Source organism: Lethenteron reissneri, chromosome 10, assembly GCF_015708825.2.
Source record: "Lethenteron reissneri isolate LAM-NWPU_2019-01 chromosome 10, ASM1570882v1, whole genome shotgun sequence".
Classification (NCBI taxonomy): domain Eukaryota; kingdom Metazoa; phylum Chordata; class Hyperoartia; order Petromyzontiformes; family Petromyzontidae; genus Lethenteron; species Lethenteron reissneri.
This window is the reverse complement of record NC_083788.1, coordinates 8544237-8566469: the sequence shown is the minus strand read 5'-3', so window position 1 is coordinate 8566469 and position 22233 is coordinate 8544237. Positions and strand designations below refer to the sequence as shown.

The 22233-nt window shown below is 46.0% G+C and overlaps 2 protein-coding genes across 9 annotated transcripts; both read left to right on the top strand.

The window, feature by feature from the left end:
• Positions 1–4052: 4052 nt before the first annotated feature.
• Positions 4053–8381, top strand: C10H6orf120 (chromosome 10 C6orf120 homolog). The gene is made up of 2 exons (XM_061549474.1): positions 4053–4262; positions 5972–8381. The coding sequence occupies exon 2, from the start codon at positions 6051–6053 to the stop codon at positions 6669–6671; it is 621 nt and encodes a 206-aa protein (XP_061405458.1). The 5' UTR covers positions 4053–4262; positions 5972–6050; the 3' UTR covers positions 6672–8381.
• Positions 8382–9824: 1443 nt separating this feature from the next.
• Positions 9825–21984, top strand: ZFYVE19 (zinc finger FYVE-type containing 19). 8 transcript variants are annotated; one of them, XM_061549472.1, is made up of 12 exons: positions 9825–10257; positions 11582–11640; positions 13507–13625; positions 14382–14447; positions 15315–15460; positions 15705–15853; positions 16433–16550; positions 17156–17377; positions 18181–18257; positions 18819–18938; positions 19204–19358; positions 21069–21984. In XM_061549472.1, the coding sequence occupies exons 2-12, from the start codon at positions 11587–11589 to the stop codon at positions 21136–21138; spliced, it is 1296 nt and encodes a 431-aa protein (XP_061405456.1). In that variant the 5' UTR covers positions 9825–10257; positions 11582–11586; the 3' UTR covers positions 21139–21984. The 8 variants fall into 8 exon arrangements, with proteins under 8 accessions (XP_061405456.1, XP_061405457.1, XP_061405454.1 ...); XM_061549470.1 differs by having other exon boundaries at positions 9827–10253; positions 19201–19358; positions 21069–21978; XM_061549465.1 differs by having other exon boundaries at positions 9828–10257; positions 19201–19358; positions 21069–21978.
• The last annotated feature ends 249 nt before the right edge of the window (positions 21985–22233 follow it).

Sequence of the window (22233 nt, the reverse complement as noted above, 5' to 3'; positions counted from 1 at the left end):
TGAGACCCTGACACGTGGAAACCGGTCCGGCTGTGTTTGGAGAGATGTTGAGGCAGTGTGGGCGCTGGCTGAATTGTCGTAGAGAGGGAACTCTGTTGGCTGTCATCACTGGCAGTTTATCAGTATTGGCTCCAGTAAGATTGACTGCTGATGAGAGCCTGACACGTGGAAACCGGTCCAGCGGTGTTTGAGAAGATGTTGAGGCAGTGTGGGCTGTGACTCAATTGTCGTAAAGAGGGAACTTTGTTGGCTGTCATCACCGGCAGTTTATCAGTATTGGCTCCAGCAAGCCTGGCTCTGCTGATGAGACCCTGACACGTGGAAACCGGTCCGGCTGTGTTTGGCAAGATGTTGAGGCAGTGTGGGCTGGGACTCAATTGTCGTAGAGAGGGAACTCTGTTGGCTGTCATCACTGGCAGTTTATCAGTGTTGGCTCCAGCAAGAATGACTGCTGATGAGACCCTGATATGTGGAAACCGGTCCGGCGGTGTTTGGAGAGATGTTGAGTCAGTGTGAGCGCTGACTGAATTGTCGTAAAGAGGGAACTTCGTTGGCTGTCATCACCGGCAGTTTATCAGTATTGGCTCCAGCAAGGCTGGCTCTGCTGATGAGACCCTGACACGTGGAAACAGGTCCGGCGGTGTTTGGGAAGATGTTGAGTCAGTGTGGGCGCTGGCTGAATTGTCGTAAAGAGGGAACTCTGTTGGCTGTCATCACTGGCAGTTTATCAGTATTGGCTCCAGCAAGAATGACTGCTGATGAGACCCTGACACGTGGAAACCGGTCCGGCGGTGTTCGGGAAGATGTTGAGGCAGTGTGGGCTGGGACTGAATTGTCGTAAAGAGGGAACTTTGTTGGCTGTCATCACCGGCAGTTTATCGGTGTTGGCTCCAGCAAGGCTGGCTCTGCTGATGAGACCCTGACACGTGGAAACTGGTCCGGCGGTGTTTGGCAAGATGTTGAGGCAGTGTGGGCTGGGACTCAATTATCGTAGAGAGAGAGAACTTTGTGGCTGTTCATCAGTATTGGCTCCAGCAAGAATGACTGCTGATGACACCCTGAAACTTGAAACCGATCCAGAATGTTTCTTGTGCTGAATCAATGCTTCTGATTTTTTTGTATTCTCAGAAGGGTCTAAGGTTGTTGGGTTGTGTAAGAAATATTTATTTTCGTTTACATGGAGGGACTTGTATTACTCAATGGCGGGCTATGAAGTCTGGATCAATGGTGGCTCTCTCATAGGTCGACTCAGCCTTAAAAAATGCTTTTTTTATTGTTTGCGGCACGTGACCATCAGCACATGGGGTGACACACAGCGCTGGACGTGATTGGTATTGGTGGCACGTGGCCCATGACCTGGCTTTAGTTAGTTTCCATTAAAAACATGTTGCATCAGTAAACGTGTCTCAATGTCATTCTCATGTGCCCCCGCCATGGTGGAAAGTGTAGCCTACAACTATGATTCGCTCTATGAAGAAAGTTCTCTGTTCAGTGCCGGATTATCCTAGTAGCAAAAGTAGCTACATATGATGCGGGCCCCGCACTTTCAAGGACCCCGCGCTAAATGCTTTCAAGCCATCAATTCTGGTTCAGTGATTCTGCACTTGCTCTATTACTATAGTACTATACTGCCTTCAACTTTTACGAACGACTGGGTGTTTAAAGTTAGCGATTTCTCGTATTATCTGGCTGTATAACAAATGACAAAAATACAATTACTTTACTATGCAAGTTAATCATTTGTGTTTTAATATTTGTGCTTTTTATTTGTTTTAGGGCCCCTTTATAACATATGCTACAGGCCCCGCACGAGCTTAATCCGGCACTGTCTCTATTACTGGTAAGAACCTCCTGGTTCCACCAGCCCACAGGGGATTATTGTGTCCGTCCGTCCATCGTGCATCCAAAAATGGGAGGGGTGGGGAGGGAGGGGCTTGGTGGGGAGGGGAGGGTGGGGAGGGGAGGGTGGGGAGGGGCTGGGTGGGGAAGGAGGGGCTGGGTGGGTTAGGGTGGGACTGGGTGGGGAGGGGCTGGTCACCCCATGGTGCCCTTATAAAACTCAACGTTTAATCTACTCATGCCGGCTTGTGCAAACACAATCCACACACCTCTTGAATCTGGAGGTTTGGTTTTTGGGAAGGGGGGAGGATCACGCCATTAATGTTGGATTTTTTTGGTTTAGATCGCGCAAATATAATATAGGTTTTTTTGGGTCAGATCGCGTAGCTTTCGCTAAGTTGTCCCCACTGCGCCCGAAACGTTGTGATTTAATTTAGTTGTTTTCATTTATTTTATTTTTTATCTACGTGACTTTACCGAAAAAAAAGTATTACAGGTAGTCCCCGAATTACGATGGTCCGACTTACGATATTTCGATCTTACGATGGCGATATCGATATGACAAAATTGTTAAATATTTTTACATTTCGTACGTTGGGACGCTGCCGCTGCCGGGATGTTCTGCATGCAGATGATGATACTCCGACTGATGCTCCTGCTGTTGTGGAGTGACTCATGCAGCCAGCTATGGTTGCAGGGTTTTGGTGGTACATGTTCTTCTTGGTTCTTTCGGTAAAGTCACGTAGAAGGGAAATAATAACATAATAAAAATAAAACATAATAAAATACAATTCTCACTATATTGTATTTTAGTTTTCGACTTACGATGGGGTCGTCGTAACGCATCTCCATCGTAAATCGGAGACTACCTAGATTTGAAGCTTTCGTGACTGCAAGGATTCATATTCTTAGGTTTTTTCGGTAAAGTCACGTAGGTAAAAAATTAAAATTTATAAAAGTAAAATAAAATAAAAATCACGACGTTTCGGAGGCAACACAAGCTTCCGTCTTCAGGTGGAACCGTCACAACCCGACAGCTGTATCAAGTAAATGAGAGATTACAGGAGATACCATTCCGTATATATAATGGTTGAGTGGGGGGGGGAACGGGCAGGGATGGCACACTTTTTATTATTATGGTAAGGTGCAGTTTGAGACTATGAATAGACTGCATAACAAAAGACTGAGCCTTTATTATGGAGAGGTTCGGTTTGTGACTACGCCTAGCCTACATAATAAAAGTGTGAAAAAAGAACAAAAGCTAAACCTGGTAGACAGCTAAACCTGGTGAAACAACTGGCTGTCCATCGGTAACCTGCAATAGTTTTCTGTCAAATAAGATGGTTCAAATAAGTGTAGTTAAATCTTTTTTGCATGGTTAATCACATCTTTCCAATGATTAAAGGTGCGGCTTGAGACTATGAATAGACTGCATAATAAAAGACTGAGCCTTTATTATGGAAAAAAACCTAAGAATACGGAGACTATTCTTTGGTTCTTTCGGTAAAGTCACGTATCAAGATAAAATAATAAATTAAATAATAGCATACGACGTTTCGATTGCAACACAAGCAATCATCATCAGGTATAAATGAAATAGCAACAAAAAATCTAACCAGAAAACAATAGACAGACATATAAGCAGACAGATATCACCAAGATACATAGAGAGAGCAACCCAGGTACAGAGAGGGGGATCGTCTCTGTGGGGTGGCCTTAAATAGACAGAGGGGGGCGGAGGCAGAGAGAGGGAGGGGTTACAGAAAGAAATTTACATGTCAATGAGACGATCCCCCTCTCTGTACCTGTGTTACTCTCTCTATGTATCTTGGTGATATCTGTCTGCTTATATGTCTGTCTATTGTTTTCTGGTTAGATTTTTTGTTGCTATTTCATTTATACCTGATGATGATTGCTTGTGTTGCAATCGAAACGTCGTATGCTATTATTTAATTTATTATTTTATCTTGATACGTGACTTTACCGAAAGAACCAAAGAATAATTCCTGCAGTCACGAAAGCTCCAAAATTAATACGGAGACTACCTGTATTACTTCGTGCGCGTCTTAACTTTATCGCCCCGCCCCCAGCCCCGCCCCCACGCCCCGCCCCCACGCCCCGCCCCCAGCCCCGCCCCCAGCCCCACGCCCCGCCCCCAGCCCCGCCCCAACCCTTCACAACCAATCCGGTGTCGACGACGTTGCAACGCAGTTCGCTTCCGTACCCAACCAAAGCAAATGACCACGGACCCTAAATCCCGGCCCTGTAATCGTGGCCTCCTCATCCTCCTCCTCGCTGCCAGTGCCGAGCGAGACGCCGCCGCCGCCACCGCTTCCATCACCTCCACGCCGTCGAGTCCCAAGCCGTTGCGGGGCTGCGCTTCGTCTCCCCGTCGTCGTTCTCCCGTCGCGGCAGCCCGAGGGGTAAGCGTGGCTGGCCGCCTCTCCGTCGACTCGTGTGTCGAAGTCCGCAGTTGCCTGTTGGGGGCGAGGCCTCGGCCGGTCGAATAGTGGCGACCGTCGCCCAGGACGTCTGACCGCCGCGCAGGAAGAAGAGTAGGCCAAGTACCCTAGACCGGTGGTGGTGGGAGTGGTGGTCCAGATGTCTTGTTTTGTATACCAACGTGGGCGACAAAGATATTAAGTGGGGAGCGGTGGCGCAGCGGTTAGCGCGCCGCGCTACGAACCCGCACCACCCGAGTTCGATCCTCCACGTTCACGGCCACCCAACACCAAGTGACGAATTATCGGAACCGGTCCTGGGCCTCGTCTAGGTCGACTCGGCCTCAAATGAGTACCCGGTGCGTGAAAACATCGCCACTGGGGGGGGGGGAGACAAAGGCGGCCGGTGCGTCGTTGCTGGCCACTCACACCCCCCACCGTATGCCGTGCCGGCCTTCATAGGTGCACTTGCTGCGACAGTCTTATTAAAATGCTCCTCTACACGCGGCGAATTTGTGTCTTTGTGAAGTGTTTAGGGGTCCTTTTTCGTCGGCAGATTCGCGAGGTCGTGGCCCATACAAGCAACTCTCCAAGCTCAAGGCCCCCCACCCCCCCAATCTGCGTTAAACTTGCGACGTCTGATTGAGTTTGGGCGCAGTGCGAGCTACTTTGTGCTCTTGGCGTCGTCGTTTCTTGTGACACGTAGCGAGAGAGTGCCGTGTGGCATGTTACCTGCGTTGGCCAATGAAAGTCAGGGGTCGACTCAATAATAATGCAAATCATCCCCACCCCCCCCCCCCCTTATGGAGTGGCCAACTAAAACACATTCCTGCGGAGGGAGCTGGTAGGAACGTTGGGTTGCTCGGTCAATGGCCTGCAGGGTCAACGGCGACGTGGTGTATTCCGCAAATATGCCCGACTGTGAGGGCGGGCACAAGCCGGCGTGAGTAGGTTAAACGTTGAGTTTTATAAGGGCACCACGGTGTGACCAGCCCCTCCCCACCCAGCCCCACCCCTCCCACCCCCCACCCAGCCCCACACTCCCCACCCAGCCCCACCCTCCCCACCCAGCCCCTCCCTGCACGACGGACACAATCATCCCCTGTGGGCTGGTGGAACCAGGAGGTTCCTACCAGTATAATTGTACGTTCGTGGGACGTTAACCCGTGGTCGAATTTCGTTGTTGGCACTGGCCCAAAGGTTGTAAAAACGGGGTGAGCTCGAAGTTGAAGCAGGAAGCCCACGCGAGAGTTTTCGTTCTTCTGGCCTTGTTCTAACCTCGTCTAAATATCCTCTTGCGATGTCGTGATGGTGGCCGGTTCGATCGCCGAGCGCGGCAGTTGTGAACAATGGGGCAAGTCTTTGTTTTATCCCCCCCCTCCCCCCCCAATATAAATGGGCACACACCTTATTACAGACCAATTCAGACCTTATTGGTGGTCACCCCGTGCCCTTATAAATATCAACCTTCATCCTACAAAGTCCCATCACAAGGGAGAAACACAAACAAATAGACAAAACTAATTTATGGGTTGACACGGTATGCAAAATACCCTCTTAAGAGGGGGCCCCTTTATAACTCCCGCCCCCCAACAAGTGGCAGGCATTCCATCAGCAGTGTCGTGAGCAAGCAATTGCAGGGCTGCACCTTTTACCCTGTAAAACTAACGCGCTGCTTGTCTTCTCCTTAGGATGTGATTTAAAGCACAAGAAAATAAAGACCTCTCTTGTCTTGGCGGGGAGCTGGTTCAAAGAAGCAGAGCGCGCATCATGCCACAGGTCGTCCCGCTGCTCGCGATCCTCTTGTTGCTCGGGAGGTCTGCATCGGCGGCTGTCGGGGAGTGGGACGGTGCCGGCAGCGATTGGTCCGGTTTGACCATCGCCGCCGAGGACACGTGGCCGCCCGACTGGAGCCTCCTGCACGTGTTCGAGGGCCGGGTGGGCAGCGGGAACTTCACTCGCCTGCGCACCGACCACCCGGGCAAGCTGGTGCTGTGGCTGGAGAGCCTTACCGGGGACGCTGACCTCTACGTGTCGGACAAGACGCTGCACCCGACGTACGATGACTACGAGCTGGCCGCCACCTCGTGCGGCCGCGACGCTACCGTGGTGCCGGCCTCCTTCCATCGGCCACTCGGGGTGGCCATATACGGACACGTGTTCTACCCGGAGAGCGAGTTTCGCCTCTCAGTGCTTCTCGACGTCTCTGTAACCAAGGACCACTTTGCCAACGACGGGGTGTGGCCGGGGGATGAAGATGATTACGATTACGAGCGAGATGATTCCACGAGGCCCAAGACCCAGCAGCGTGCGGAGGGAGGCGAGCATGAGTCTCTCATTTGGACAATTTTTGTGGGGCTGCTCAAAATCGTGTTTGAAGTTTTGACTTGATTCTGAAATAAATAATACTGCTCATCATAGCAGTTTGTGTAGAATCAGATTCATTTGCTGTGTGGAGATGATTTGTTTATTTTTTGTGGAGAGTAAAAGGCACATGCGATGAACCCACGCTCGAATGTGTAAATTAGTGATTTGCTAAGGGTTGTGAAAAATATGTACAAGTTTGGGATATGAATGTGTTAAATAGAAACATGCTATGGAAGTAGTGTTTTGCTTTCAGTCTGTTAAATTCTCCAAAAAATATATATTTTAAAAGGGGGTTCATTGCAGAGATTAAGACCTGTATTCTTAGTCACTGCGTGGCTAAGGATTCGCTCTGGCTCGAGTGAGCTGGCTCAAAGCTGTGCTTAACTTGAGCCACCTCCTGGGCCGTGGTCCTAGCCATGCTCAGGATTTCCATGAGCTGATCCTGAGCTAAGCCATGGCGGAGTCAGTCATGTGTCTTTGAAGATAACTTCGCTCAGCTGCGTCAAGCCAGAGCCAAACCATGACTAAAAATACGGCCCTAAAACCTTAAAATGTATTTTAACCTACATGATGCACAGCCAGTTGACAGCAGTGAGCACCTTGCATTTGGAATGCTGTGAGATCATGTCCTGGTTGGGGGTTTCACTCGGCCTATCAACCCAGCGGGGTGCATAAAATTAGTACGATGTTGTAGGGGAAGTCATCTGGATATAATTGACCCCACTATAGGAATGTGAAATTTTCACCATTGGCTCAGGGCTGTAAACAGAAGATGAGAACCACCACAATGCTCATTTAGGTTGGAAATCGCTGCCTTTTTTTAAACAACCTTTTGCTATAGCCATTTCACACAAGTTGCAACTCTTGTGCAGTACTGAGGGAGATATTTATCACCTAAGTGTGTTCTGCGTCGTAATGTAAGTGAAGTACCTTTCTGATTTGGGTAAATTGCGGGAATTTTTTTTGGTGTTTTTATGGAGAACCCTGTAACAACTGAATATGCAGAAGTTAAAAACAAGCAACTTGTATGTTGCGATGTGACAAAGTTGGAAATTTCTGTTGTATTCAACTTCTCTGGCAACATCATTCCTTCTCAAGATCAGCCATAGGTGAAAAAGCCCTTGCCATGTGTATGCTACCTCTTGCATAATAATGAGACACACTTTGCAACAACATTTAAGCGCATTTACACAAAAAGGTGGGAATGTTGCTCAGGTGTAATAGTTTGCAAACGTGACTTGCAATCCAGAGGTCGCTGGTTCAAAATCCAAGCGTGGCAATTGAAACAATGGTGCAAGTTTACCAAATCCCCTCCCCTGACCTCCATCCTCTGTCGCCCAGCAGTGTAAATAAGTATACCGCAGCAAATCGGTCGGTTGCTTGTGGTGGGGTAAAGTGTGGGTCGTCTCACCTTCCAGGACATTAAGCCGGTGCAGAAGAGTCTGCTAAATAACCACGAGAGGTGCTCTCGGGCTTCCTATAATGGAGGGCCTTCAGCCAGAAGTGGCATGAGCAGGCAATTGCAGGACTGCGCCTTTACATAGGAATCGCTTACATTTGGTGTCTGCTTGAACGATTACAGCTGGCACCTGTAGTCTATTGTTGCTATTTTCATATGAAAAAAACTTTAATATTTTGACAACTTGAAGGTTTAAAGAAATGTTGCCTTAATTGTATTTAAATAGGGTTGCTATATACTGTATTACAATGTCTTAATAAATATCAATGGATCGACATTTGTTTCATGAACTATGCCTTTCCAGATATCGTATGCTGATTTTGAGAAAACGTTGAGTTGGAATTGTTCTGTATTGTGAGTTTAAGTGTAAATTCTTGAGATACATGCTGTAATTTAATATCCCATCCCATGTTATTCTGCAATACAATTTTACTATTTCCCATTAATTCGATACACATTTTTTGATATGGGTGTTAAAATGTCATCCGAATATATATTTTTACCACCTTAAACTTCAATACGTATATAATCTTTCCATTATTAAAAAAAAATGGTAGGTTAAACAATAATTAGTTGTTAGAGTATAGCTCGTACGCTTTTGCTATGTTTCAAACATTTTGGTCCTCATTATTTGCACTTTATATTCATGCATGTGAGCATTCTCAGTTCGTATCTACATCAAACAAAAAAAAAACAATAATAATATAGCCTTTGGGTACTGGCATTGCATGAACACCAACTAAGAATGTGGCTCTTTTCTTTTGCTTGTTTACCCAGGAAAGCCACCTTGAGTCTCAAGGCTCTATCATGAGGGTCCTGCAAGTTTTTCCTCAGTGGGGGGGGGTGATGTTGCTTTGTGCAATTCAAATCGAGTTTTTTGTAGGTAATGTTGACCAATATCTGTTACATATGGTGGGGGGAGGGGAGTAGCTATGAGAGAAAACCATAGAACCCGGAGGAAACCCATACACATCAAGGGGAGAACACACAAACCCCACAGAAATGCCACCGAGTCAGGAATCGAACCGATGTGCTTCTTACTAAGCCACAAATGTTACCCAAAGTCATTATCATTGAAATAAAGTGACACTCTTTGAAACACTTCCATGACTTTGCTAATCACGTTCTGAGACCGGCATCAGTGTTTTTGTTAAAGCTTTTATAGTCTCGACAATGACAAGGGGGAAGCTTGCTGTGGGGTGTCACGGGTTATGACACTGGACTCTCAACCCCAGAGGTCGCTGCAGTCGAATATTCTGGAGTGGTAGTTGCAGCAAGTTCCTTTAACCCAGCACCAAGTGTGGGTGAAAAAAATAAATGCATTATTGAGCTCCCCCCCCCCAAAAAGTGTATTTTTATAATTTTTGCATGGTGTACAGTCTGGAAAGTACCCACATGGCAAATTTCAAGTTTGTTGCATGTCGGGAAGTACGCTAAACATTTTGAACAGACACATCATCACAATTTTGATTTAAAGCTTTCGTGATTGCAGGGATTCATTTTCTTGGTTCTTTCGGTAAAGTCACGAAACGTGAGAATTTGTATTGCTTTATATTTTTATTATTGTATTATTTCCCTTCTACGTGACTTTACCGAAAGAACCAAGAAAATACATATTCACAACTTTGCCTTTTAAATCTATGGAGATGTTGTAATTGACCACGGTCCCTTACGTTATGGCAAGCCTCGGGGCCACTTCCTGGAGTCGTGGAGTGCTTCCATTACTAGTACGGTACATTTCATTAAAGCGTGTTTAAAAAAAAAAGTATTTTTTACAATATTTATTACTAATTTAATTTCAAGTTTTAAAGTTTTAATCTTATAAATACACCGGTTGTGAGGACACTCGTCGGTCAAATCGCCGCGGTCCCTTTTATAGCCATCACCAACAGCTGGGCGTGGAACTCCGCCGCCGACGCTTCCCGGCTGCAGCCCGCGCCTCCCCTCCTCGTCGGATCCTCCTTTAACCTCCTTCACAACCTCCTTCACCACCTCCTTCACAACCTCCTTCACCACCTCCTTCACCACCTCCTTCACAACCTCCTTCACCCTCCGGCACGCCGACAGCAGCTCCCACGGCGTCGTGATCGGGGGGTGGGTTGCTTTGCCCGCTCGCAGTTGCAGCCGTCCAGTGAGACACGCATTGTGTGGGTGAGGTGGCACAACAACAACAACAACACACTTTGTGGGTGAGGTGGCACAACAACAACACACACTTTGTGGGGAGGTGGGCACAACAACAACACACACTTTGTGGGTGAGGTGGGCACAACAACAACAACACTTTGTGGGTGAGGTGGCACAACAACACATTTTGTGGGTGAGGTGGCACAACAACAACACACACACTTTGTGGGTGAGGTGGCACAACAACAACACACACTTTGTGGGTGAGGTGGCACAACAACAACAACACTTTGTGTGGGTTAGGTTGGCACAACAACAACAACACACACTTTGTGGGTGAGGTGGGCACAACAACAACACACTTTGTGTGGGTGAGGTGGGCACAACAACAACAACACACACTTTGTGTGGGTGAGGTGGGCACAACAACAACAACACACACTTTGTGGGTGAGGTGGGCACAACAACAACACACATTGTGTGAGTTAGGTGGGCACAACAACAACACACACTTTGTGGGTGAGGTGGCACAACAACAACACACACTTTGTGGGTGAGGTGGCACAACAACAACAACACACTTTGTGGGTGAGGTGGCAAAACGACAACAACACACTTTGTGGGTGAGCTGGGCACAACAACAACAACACACTTTGTGGGTGAGGTGGCAAAACAACAACAACACACTTTGTGGGTGAGGTGGGCACAACAACAACACACACTTTGTGGGTGAGGTGGCACAACAACAACACTTTGTGTGGGTGAGGTGGGCACAGTGGCCCAACAACAACATTTTGTGGGGGTGAGGTGGGCACAACAACAACAACACTTTGTGTGGGTGAGGTGGGCACAGTCACCCAACAACAACACACATTGTGGGTGTAGGTGGGCACAGTGGCCCAACAACAACAAAACACTTTGTGAGTGAGGTGGGCACATTGGCTGGTCACCCCGTGGTGCCCTTATAAAACTCAACGTTTAACCTACTCACGCCGGCTTGTGCCCGCCCTCACAGTGGGGCATATTTGCGGAATACACCACGCCGCCGTTGACCCTGGCCATTGACCGAGCAACCCAACGTTCCTACCAGCTCCCTCCGCAGGAATTTGTTTAAATGCCCTCGGATTGGGCATCATCGTTCAATGCCGTAATTGCAGTTCACGCCCGGCTACGTTAGCTCGCGAGACCGCGTGCTCAGGGGAGAATTAAGGACATTTTAAATTGTAGGGGGAGGACTTTGTCCATAATTGGATTGATAGATGTGCTGTGGATTAAACTAAATGTGGTGGGGACCTTTCACGCAGTGCTGTCTGCCATATAAAGTGGCCGTGTGTGTGTGTGCGTGCAGAAAACATGGACAGTCGGTGCTTTGGCTGTGCGTGCAAGTTTTCGATATTGAGGAAAGAGGTGAGTTTTGCTGCTGACCAACTAAAACACATGGACAGCGATATGCCCCATTGGACTTACGTGTCTGAACCTTAACCATGATTTGATATTAAAACTACAGGAGAATTACACTCTGACCTAATATCCCGTAGCAGCAAAATGGTCCCAATTAATTCCATTATCCGCATTTCCCCGAAATAAATAATTGCCGATCAGCTTCCTTTAATGTGTAAAAAAAATTGCGGATTTGAGCAGAAAATGTGGCTTATTTGTATCTATTATTTGTATCTATCGGAATCTACAAAGTGTGTCTCCCTCATCAGCACGGATAAGAGGACTTCTGTAATAAGCCGGGCGGTGGTGGGCTTTAATCCAGCATTGTGGAAGTGACTGTTGATGGATTGCACAAATGTTGTCAAACTCCCTTTCCCTGTGTGCATCGAGGTGCCATCATACCCTGGCTTGTCAGGAGAGTGCGGTACATCAAATGTGAACTCCACACCTGTTCCATCTGTATAGGATAAGAGTATTGTCCCCACCCCCCTCGCCCACGTGGGGCTTCTCCGGGTGGTTTCGGTGTCCTCCCACGTGTCGGCGCTCATTAATTGGCTGATAACGCCTTAATATAACGAAGATCCACAGAGCTTGAGGGAGAATGTGGTGCTGGTTCACAGCGTGGCTGCCTTTCTGGCTTGTTTGTAGTAACTCGCACCTCTGAATCGTTTTCTTTTTTTAAATCCTTTAAATTAAGTTCACTTGCTTGCTTGCTTGCGCGCTTACGACTGTGCAAATCTTTCGGTCGTTTTTAACCCACGTGATCCAATCGAGCTGACATTTTGCACACAGACTGGTTGTGCGTGACAATTTATTTTCGTGAAATTTTTTTTCCAAAATTTTACACTTTTAGGAAAAAAATAAATAATATTTAATTACCAATTGCTTAATGGTGGCAGGCAATCATCTGACCCATAGGTGGCAGCCATCTCAAGCCAGAGGACGAGAGGACTCTAGCCGCCACGCATATAAAGGATTTATAGTGAAAAACTTTGTTTTTACGGGTTAATTTTTTATTTACACGCTTTGTTATTTAACTCACCTTCGTCTGTTGTATCCTGAAAAAATAAATCTTGTAACTCAATTTTTACACACTTCCCAATGTGCTGTTGACTGCAAACTTCGTATAGGTATGTCATACTGATGACAACACGATATTCTATCATAAAAAAATCCAAAACATTTTAAAACTTTGTACACGCTTTTATTTTACTTACTGTATGTGTTGTATCCAAAATTCTTGTAACTCAATTTCAACCGTATTCCCAATGTCGTATCGACTGCAAACTTCGTATAGCTATGTCATACTGATGACAACACTATATTCTATCATAAAAAAAATCCAAAATATATTTAAAAACTTTTTCCACGCTTTTATTTAACTTACTGTATGTGTTGTATCCAAAATTCTTGTAACTCAATTTCAACCGTATTCCCAATGTCGTATCGACTGCAAACTTCGTATAGCTATGTCATACTGATGACAATACTATATTCTATGATTAAAAATTTAAAACATTTTTTGACAATCGTTTTAACGGCTCTAATTGTCCACGCTCAACTGACGTTGCCTGTAAATCACCACAGTCCCTTACGGCACGGAAAGCCTCGGGGAGCCACGCCCAGGGGCGGGGGGGGGGAAGGAGGGGAGGGGCGATGGGGGAATGGGGCAGGGGGAGGGGCAGCTCGGACAGTACATTTCATTAAATCATGTTTTTTTTAAAGTATTTTTAAATATTTTATTTAGAGAGTAAATTCTGTGCGGTGCTGCATTACAAGTTGAAATTACTAAAAATAAATTCCATCCCTTTCTGTACTCTTGTCCGCTAACAGCACGGGTGCAAGAATTGTGGACGTTCCTTCTGTGGCTCCTGCCTCTCCCGTACGGCAACGGTGGCCAAGTTTGATAAGCCACAAAAAGTTTGCAACAAGTGCTTCGACGTTCTTACCAAGTGCGTTATTAACCAACGTGTTCGTCTTTGCCATCTGCATGTTATTATTAAAATAAAATTATAGATATAGTGGTTGTGCTGTACAACTTGCTGTCTCGTGTTTTTGCGTTGTGTCGCACATTGTTTGTGTGACGTATGACATGTCGCTCCACTCGCTGCGAGCTTCTTCAGAAATGGAACTGAAGAAGCTCCGTGCACGCAGAGCGAAACGTCTGATATCGTGACGAACAACATGCGGTACAACCCGAAATCACACCAGAGATCTATTTCATCAGACTTGTAAAATTGACTTAATTCGAACTGGGATTCTTTACTGTAACCGGGTGAAGCATATTGGGCTGCTTGGTTCATCATGAGCAGATATATTTGTAATTGACAGATAAATTATAATTTGAGGTGGAGGGATGGCGCCTTAGTTACCGCACCAACCTGCACTGGCAAGCGTGGCGTTAAGAAGTATGGCCAAACGATCCCCGACACGGCTTGGAGAGGTCTTCATCTCGCAGTAGAATGACAAAAGCGCTTTAATTAATTATAATCATTTAAGAATGTGTATTCTGGTTATTTTGCTAATACGCAATAACCTTGTGAATTCTGGCACGCAGTCTTTAATACCTACACCTAGTTACTCGTTAGCGTTGCTCAGCATCATGTGCCTTGTCATTTAAGCTTTGGTAAAACTATATTTCTGTTTTCCTTATGTACATATTCATGAGTGATTTGTTCATACTGAGTGTATCTTTCTAATCAATGCAGGCAGGGTGGCGGTGGAATTCCAAGTCGGCCCACCCCTGAGCTCTCACCTCCCGCCAATTACAAGAAGTGCGTAAAATACGGACTGTTGCTTATCAGCATTCGTGCTAAAAAATATATATTTCGGTATTCCAACTTCATTCCCAACTTTGATGCATGCTCCGGTTCTGTTATCTGCTCCTCACTCATGACTCCATGCTTTCCCCCCTTTGCTCTGGATAATAGAGTTGTCTCTATGCACTGTATAAGTTCAAAATAGCATACTGCATGTATGTATGTATGTTGGACTTCTTTCGCACCGTATGTAGCCAACCATCCTTATCGGGGGTGCACTGGAATTTCCGTCCAGAGGTTGCAGGTTCGATTCGATCTGGAGCAAGTTTGAAACCTTCGGACAAGTTTATTAAATCCCCCAGCCTGTCCACCCAGTAGTATATTAAACTATTTTTATTTTACCAGGTAAGGCTCACTGCGCTATATAACTCCTTTTCAGAAGCTATTTGGCCACAAATGATAGTAGCTTATCATGTGGATATTTATAACAGCCAAATACTCTAAATGCGTGTTTCTAAATGTGGAGGGGAAAATCGGAAAATCCACAGTGAAAACATGCAAACTCCAAATATACAGGCATCAGGGTCGGGATGGAACCCACGACCTACTGTATACCAGGTGAGGTAGTTAACAACTTGCCATCTTTAGGCCCCAGTTTAAAAAAAAACCTCACATGTGGTGGGTTAAAGTGTGAGCACTCTCAACTCTTCCAAGACGTCTGGCCAGTGTGTAAGAGGAGACCACAATACCCTCTTAAGTGGAGGCTCTGTAGAGCGCCCTCAAGTGGAGGCTCTTCAGCAGTGGCATGAGCGAGCAATTGCAGGACTGCACCTTTTTCCAGCGATCACTGCTGATCATCGTCTGTGCCGTTACTCCCTCCAGACGAGTGGCGGCACTGCAGGCACGGGAGCAGGGACAGGTCGCCGGTCCAAGCACCAGCCGACCGGCATTCGACACGCGGGGGATGTCTGCAGAGGACATGGAGATCGCCGAGAGACTGGAGAAACTTAAGGCGGGAGTGCAGCCGAGTAAGAACCGCGAGCTGGAAGGGAGGGGGTCACTCCTTTTCGGTTGCTGCTCCCCTTGTCTTGTACTCATCACCGCTTGAAGATTCGCGCGGTTGATGCTTTGTCACTTTTCACATCTAGACTGAAGACCCGTACCTGTACGTGCGCGCTCAAGTGCTCGTAAAAATAGCACGCAAGCGAGTCTTGTTGTAAAGGGAAGAAGTGCTTTGCGTGATGATCAACGGCAGGTGCCGTGCTTCCACAGTCTCCTCGGTGCCGTCCCAGCGTGAAATCGAACAGCGTCTGGCCGTCCTGCGCGACGACGGCTCGCGGGATGTGCCGAGCGTGAGGGAGATGGAGGAGAGGCTGGCGCAGCTGCAGGGCCGACCGGCACCTCGCTCCGTTGGCCGACCCGTGAGTATACCGTGTTGCCGCATGCTGTTAGCACTTTTGAGTTATTGGCCCAAAAATGTCATATCGGTACCATCAAGGGTGTAAAATGCTCAAGAGTAATTTTCTTGAAGCATTTAATGTCTAGATCACATCTACTTATGATAGCAATGTGACCGTGGTAGCTCAAGCTGATGAAAATGTTGTTTCATAGCACGTTTGACAGAGAATATTGTTTTGGGGGATTGGGGGAGAAATATGATATGAAACACCCATGGAATATAAAACAGAAGTACCGAGCATAAACCACACAGTCACCCAACCCACAATGCACCGCACGTGACAGCTGCCTGCTGAGTTGAGCATACAGTACACATTGTTTTCCTACGTCTGACCGCATAACCGAAATTAAGTTAATTCAAACTGCATATAACGAATTCTGGGTAGAAATAGGTTAGCCACGTATACTGTTCGCGAAATCACACGACATGCTACAGGTTCTTGGCTGAATTTTCCCGACCCGGGGTAGCATCCTCAGGTTAAAGATAATATTGAATGGATGTGTTTGACCAGGAGCCCTGTGTTGAATGTTTGTAAATAAAGGTTCACCAGCCACCAGATAGCAGGACGCAGACGGAGCAGGCAAACAGCCTGCTGACCCAGATGTCAGAAGAGGTGGCCATTGATGGTAGATTCCACCCAGAATCGACCTCGTCAGATGGTGAGTAAAACGCATTGTACACGGAGAGACTTTAACTTGTCTGTGATGTTTGATTGAAAATATCAGCAGGTGGTAATGACGCTATATTGAAGGGTGTGATTTTATTTTGTAGTGAGTAAATGAGCCACTCCAGAATCTTCAGAGATATTATTAGCATTATTGTTATTGCTTTGCATGTACAGAACACACGTGCGGTCTGCTGCATAGATGCTCGTTGGATCATGCAGCAAATTCAGGCCTAGTTTACAAATTTTGGATGATCTGTAAATATTTGTTATTCTGTTGGATTGATGTAAAAGTATGACATTACTCAAATGATGCAACGCCCATACCTTTCATGTAAAAAATGTCACAGTATCAGGTGATTTCACCTTTGATTGCATGTTGAATTAATTCCGAATATAACTGATCTTAAAATATAAAAAAAATATCCAAAATTGTCTTTCAATAATTAAAAAAAAATTTGATTCTTTTTTTATGCGAAACTCACTGCTGACATGCAGTAAAGTACATGATAAAGTTTTTTTTGAAGAGTGGTGCATTTTTTTCAGCCTGGCATAGACGTTTTGTCCTGGTAATCGGATACTTCTCTCTCTTCTGAAAAGACAAAACGGCTATGAACGACCTCAACAAGGGCACCAATGACAGCTTCCCGCTGAACATTGCTGCCGACGAGGAGGGCGACTTGAGCAAAGCCCTGGAGCAGGAGACGAAGAACGTATTGGCTGCAGCCAAGCGAGAGTTGGAGTTTGAGGCACGTGGCCGAGACGACACATTGGCTGTGGCCCGCCGCTTGGCTGCCCTTAAAGGGGATGACCCTGATAAAGGTACCAACAAGCTGCCCCATTGCGTTGGGGCGGGGGGGGGGGGTGTGGGATTGAGCCCCCCCCCCCACTCCCTCATGAAGACTCAGCCACCCCTTAAAAATTCTTAGGTCAAAAAATGTTGGTAATCTTAACGCCAGTGGCGTTTTTTTTTTAGTTTGCCTATTTGGCAAACGCAGAGGGTGAGAACCAGAGCATAATTCACAATGGACATGAGATGATGGGATCGTAATTCATTCTGTTTTAACATTTGTTTCAAGTTTATTTGACATTGTGTCATGCTTCCTTTGAGTTTTTGTTTTGCACCCCTCTTTAAATAAGTTTGAACTATAGGGTGGCCAACAATCTGTCTCTCAATGTAAACCTTACCGAGTTGATGCTGCGGGTGTAATTAACCGTAAAAATACACGCTGTCTGCGTAACAGTGGCAATTACATATCCCGTCGGTTTATTCGATAAAGGAATAGGATGGGTGTGACGGCTTCACGATTCACATTTGCTACATTTGAAAACTGACCCGCTAAATTATTCAGTTGGGAAAATGCACGGCGGTATCACCCACTACTGAAAAACTTAAGCAGAGGACAATCGTCAAAAAAACATTTTGACATTCATCTAGGCTTTTCTGGATAATAAAATGTCATGCAATAACAAGACAAAAAGAGGCGATTCTTTAATTAAATCGTAATGTTGAATCGTGACAATTGATCTAATCACAGGTGTGTGGGTGGAGGGACAGATCGTTGCACGCCAATGAAGTTTAATATGCACATTCATCGCAAATATATTTTCCTCTTTGTGTACAGTGGTTGTACAGAACTTTGTGGATTCTGACAGCGAAGATGAGAACGAAGAGAAGACCGTGCGCAGAATACTGAAGCAGGTTTGTGATGGCAGTGGGCACGGTAGATCCCAGCCACTCCAAGACTATTCCTAACACGTTAGCATTTTGTACTTGAGGTACTCTGTAATGGAAAAGGTGCAGCCCTGCATTTGCCTACCCGTGTCATTGCCTGTGGAAGGACCTCCACTAGAGGGAGCTCTAATGTATGCATGTTGAACTTCTTTTGCACCGTACGTAGCCAACCGTGATAATCGGAGGTGCGGGGGAAGGACAACAAACTAAATACAAACAGCAGCTCTAGAGGGCATTTGATCTACCCTTCCACACTGGACAGACATCTTGAAAAATGCCGTAGTACCCACACTTTACCCTACCACACATGACCTGCCAATTGACTAACTGTGGCATACCTATTTATGCTGATAACTGGACAGAGGCTGGAGTGGTGAAAGGGGGGTTTAGAAACTTGTCCCATTGTATCAACTGCCATTTTAGGAGATGGAACTAGCTACCTCTGGGATTGCAAGCCAATTGTACAAACCATTCCACCACGGCAGCATTCCAAGTACTGTGTAGTCAGTGTTATTTCTGTCGGTATAGTTTGGAGAAGAGGCGGCAATGGACAAGGCGAGTGGTTTCTCTGAACGCAACAATGCTGCCACCGCGTTGGAGGGTCCAAAGTTCTCACAGCTTCCAAACTCAGCTGCCGGTGCAAACAAGGTGAGCGTCAGGTCTGAGTGGTGGTGCATTTGTATGATACATCTTTGTGTCATGGACAGCCCCTTTGTCAATCCCTATGCCGTGTCAGTCATGGGGACCGTTTGACCAAACCTCACCAACCTGGTCAATGCAGGTTGGCGAAGGGGGTAGGAACAACGACTGACTGGTCTACGTAGCACTCGCCGCTAACTTTAACCGCAACTGGGAATCAAACTCTTGGTTTCCCAGCTTCCGAACCAAGCACCCCCATTTTATCTTGCAGCAGAAGACCTCCCGTGGAGTGGCAGCAGCCGTCCTCAGGCCGTCGGGGAACGAGAGCGGGAGTGACGACGAGCTGCCCTGGTGCTGCATCTGTAATGAGGACGCCGTGCTGAGATGCCGAGGCTGCGATGGGGACCTATACTGCAAGCGGTGCTACCGGTGAGCGCAAAGTCGATCCGCAGTGTGGAGGCTTTTCTTACGCTGCCATGCCCCAAATAGTTAGCACACGGGACTTGCAATCTAGAGGTGACCAGTTAAATCCGATCTCCCGACTCCGGCAGTTTTAAACGACTTGGAGCACATTTCTTCAGTTCACCCCGGCCTCAATCCACCCAGCAGTATAAATGGCTACACACTACCGTCGATCAGAAAGTCACGTGTGGTGTTGTACAGTGTGGACACTGCCACCACTATGAAGGCGTCTGGCCAGCATGGAAGAGTAGGGCAAAATACCATCAATAGGGGCTCTATAACACCCTCAAATGAAGGCCCTTCAGCCAGCAATGGCATGAGCAAGCAATGGCATGAGCAAGCAATTGCAGGCTCACACGAAATTAATTTATCTAAGATGATGGTGCTTTGCAAGCCTACTGGCGATCGACAAAGATTTGTTCATGAAGCCATCCATATATACAGACACAGACACAATTTCAACCGAGAGGATGGTTATAAACTCAGCAATCATTGGAAAGATGTCATCCACCACTTTGGGTCATGACTTGATTTTTTTTTCTTGTCAACCTCCACCATCAGCAGTGTGGGTGTGTGGAGCGAGGTGCAATGATTGCCTGGCGGCCCTTTGATTGGTGGGGACCTACTGCCAGTGTCGTTGTTTTCTCCTACATTAACATTAGCTGCCCCGCCCATGCTGCTGACACACTTGGGCTACGCCCATCTCTAAACCTTTATAAACAGTGTGCCTTTAGAGGCTAACCCCCCTTTTCCTGATGACGACCGCTTGTGTTGTGATCGAAACGTCGTGTTTTTATTTTATTTCTGAAAGAACCAAGAATAAGTCTAAATTATAGACTGCCAGTACACTCACTACGATTAAGAACCAGGCTACAGTCTACATTAGTGTTTTTTTGTTTTTTCTTTTTCTTCACTTTATTTTGTAGAATGTTTCTATCTACGTGACTTTACCGAAAAAAAACAAAGAATATGAATTGCAGGGCTGCATCTTTATCCTTTATCTTTAAGGTCATTGTTCCACACACCCAGCAATTTTACAATAAATTTAATAAATGTATTATAACATATAGATCCAGTGAAGTCTTATTTGTAGTTTTGATCTGTAGAGATGTATTGCTCGCATTGCTTGTTCATAGCCCACAATGTTGTAATGGGGAGCGGTAGTTTAGTGGTTAGCGTGCTGCGCTACGAACCCGGCCACCCGAGTTCGATTCTCGCTCACGGCACCAGTGACGAATATCTGCACCGGTTCTGGGCCTCCCCTAGGTCGACTCAGCCTCAAATGGGTACCTGGTGCGGTGTGTAAACATCGCCACTGGGGAGACAAAGGCGGTCGGGCGTGGTACTGGCCACCCACTCCCTCATATTCTATGCCGGCCTGCTCGCTAACAACACTTGCCCCAACAGTCTGTTAAGGCTATACGGAGGATCTTTGTCTTAGTTTAAATGTAATTTAAAAGTGTAATCGCTTGACATTTGTAACTGGCATCTAAATTACGCACTTCAAACTAATTGGTAATTTGTATCCATCTTACAAGAGGCACAGTTAATTTATAATTTTGCATTACTCATGTAATGTGTGATGTGACTGTATTTTGCCTGCATCTGGAGCTCGTAATGTTCATATCAAGTAGCAAATAAATTATTTTATGGCAGTATTTGATTTTGTTCACACAGGGAAGGACATGACAAGCATGACAGGCCGGATCACCCTACTGAGACGTATAAGCCCACCAAAAAAAAATAATGTAACTAAATCGCATTTTTTGAACTTAGATTTTGTATTAAGGTGGTTTACCAAGACACTTTAGATGTATAGCGGAAGCCATAATCCTGAAAAATAAGTTTTATTCCAGCAGTTATTCAGAACAATACTAAAAGTTAGTGTGAATAAAAATGGGGTCAAATAGTAAATGAATTTGTAGTTTAAACAATTTGTTATACAAATGATGTGTGCAGTCCATTGTCAATACACTGCTGTGGATGACCTTAGTTGACCAGACCAGCGCAGGTTGGTGAAGGTCAAACTCAGGACTGGTTAGGACATCACTTGCCACTGATGTTAGCCATGACTATGAAATTAATTCAGGTCAACGAAATTCGTAGCACAGTTGCGCGAACCATTGTTATTGACTTGCTCAAACTTCAGATGTGGCTTAAAATACTTTATTGACATTTTAGCAAAGCTCCCCTGTTAAAGTACTGCATTAAATGTTGAATAGCTTGAAAATAGGGTTGTCTTGTTTCATTTGTGGAATGTTGGATAACACTAATACTGTTATGGTGGAAATATTAACCGCTTTATTTCAAACTATTGGGTTTTCTGGTTGCAAATAATAGTGTACACAGCCCATTTGAATGCATTGAGTGGAGTATAGGGTTTTAACAGCTGTCCTGTACATTTGACACGTGATGCTGCTGTGCTGTAATTTTTCGCACACTTGGACATCCAACCCAGAAGTCACCGGTTTAATCTCCCGGTGTGGCAGTTGATACAATGGAGCAAGTTTATTAAATTCGGCCCCGCCTCTCCACTCATCGGTATAAATAGTTACACCACAGTCTATCGGAAGGTTGCGTGTGGTGAGTTCTAGTGTGTAAGAGAAGGCTAAAAGACCTTTGTTCAAGTGTGCAAGAGTAGGCTAAAAGAGGCCCTTCTTGCCAGCAGTGGCATGAGCAAGTAATTGCAGGGCTGCAAATGATATTTTATCTTATGTAACGACATTACCCCTAATTGATGTACCTATATCTCCAGAAAATAAATTATTACTTTGTAGTCAGTGTGCTGAGCTGGCACCGCTGAGAATCCTGGGTTCGATCCAGGCAGCAGTCGAGCTGTGAT

Coding starts and splice junctions, on each gene's coding strand:
- ZFYVE19 (XM_061549470.1), top strand. CDS start 11,587: ATGGACAGTCGGTGCTTTGGCTGTGCGTGCAAGTTTTCGATATTGAGG. Junction 18,939..19,200: donor CAGCTGCCGGTGCAAACAAG/GTGAGCGTCAGG, acceptor TTTATCTTGCAG/CAGAAGACCTCCCGTGGAGT. Junction 19,359..21,068: donor TACTGCAAGCGGTGCTACCG/GTGAGCGCAAAG, acceptor TTGTTCACACAG/GGAAGGACATGACAAGCATG.
- C10H6orf120 (XM_061549474.1), top strand. CDS start 6,051: ATGCCACAGGTCGTCCCGCTGCTCGCGATCCTCTTGTTGCTCGGGAGG.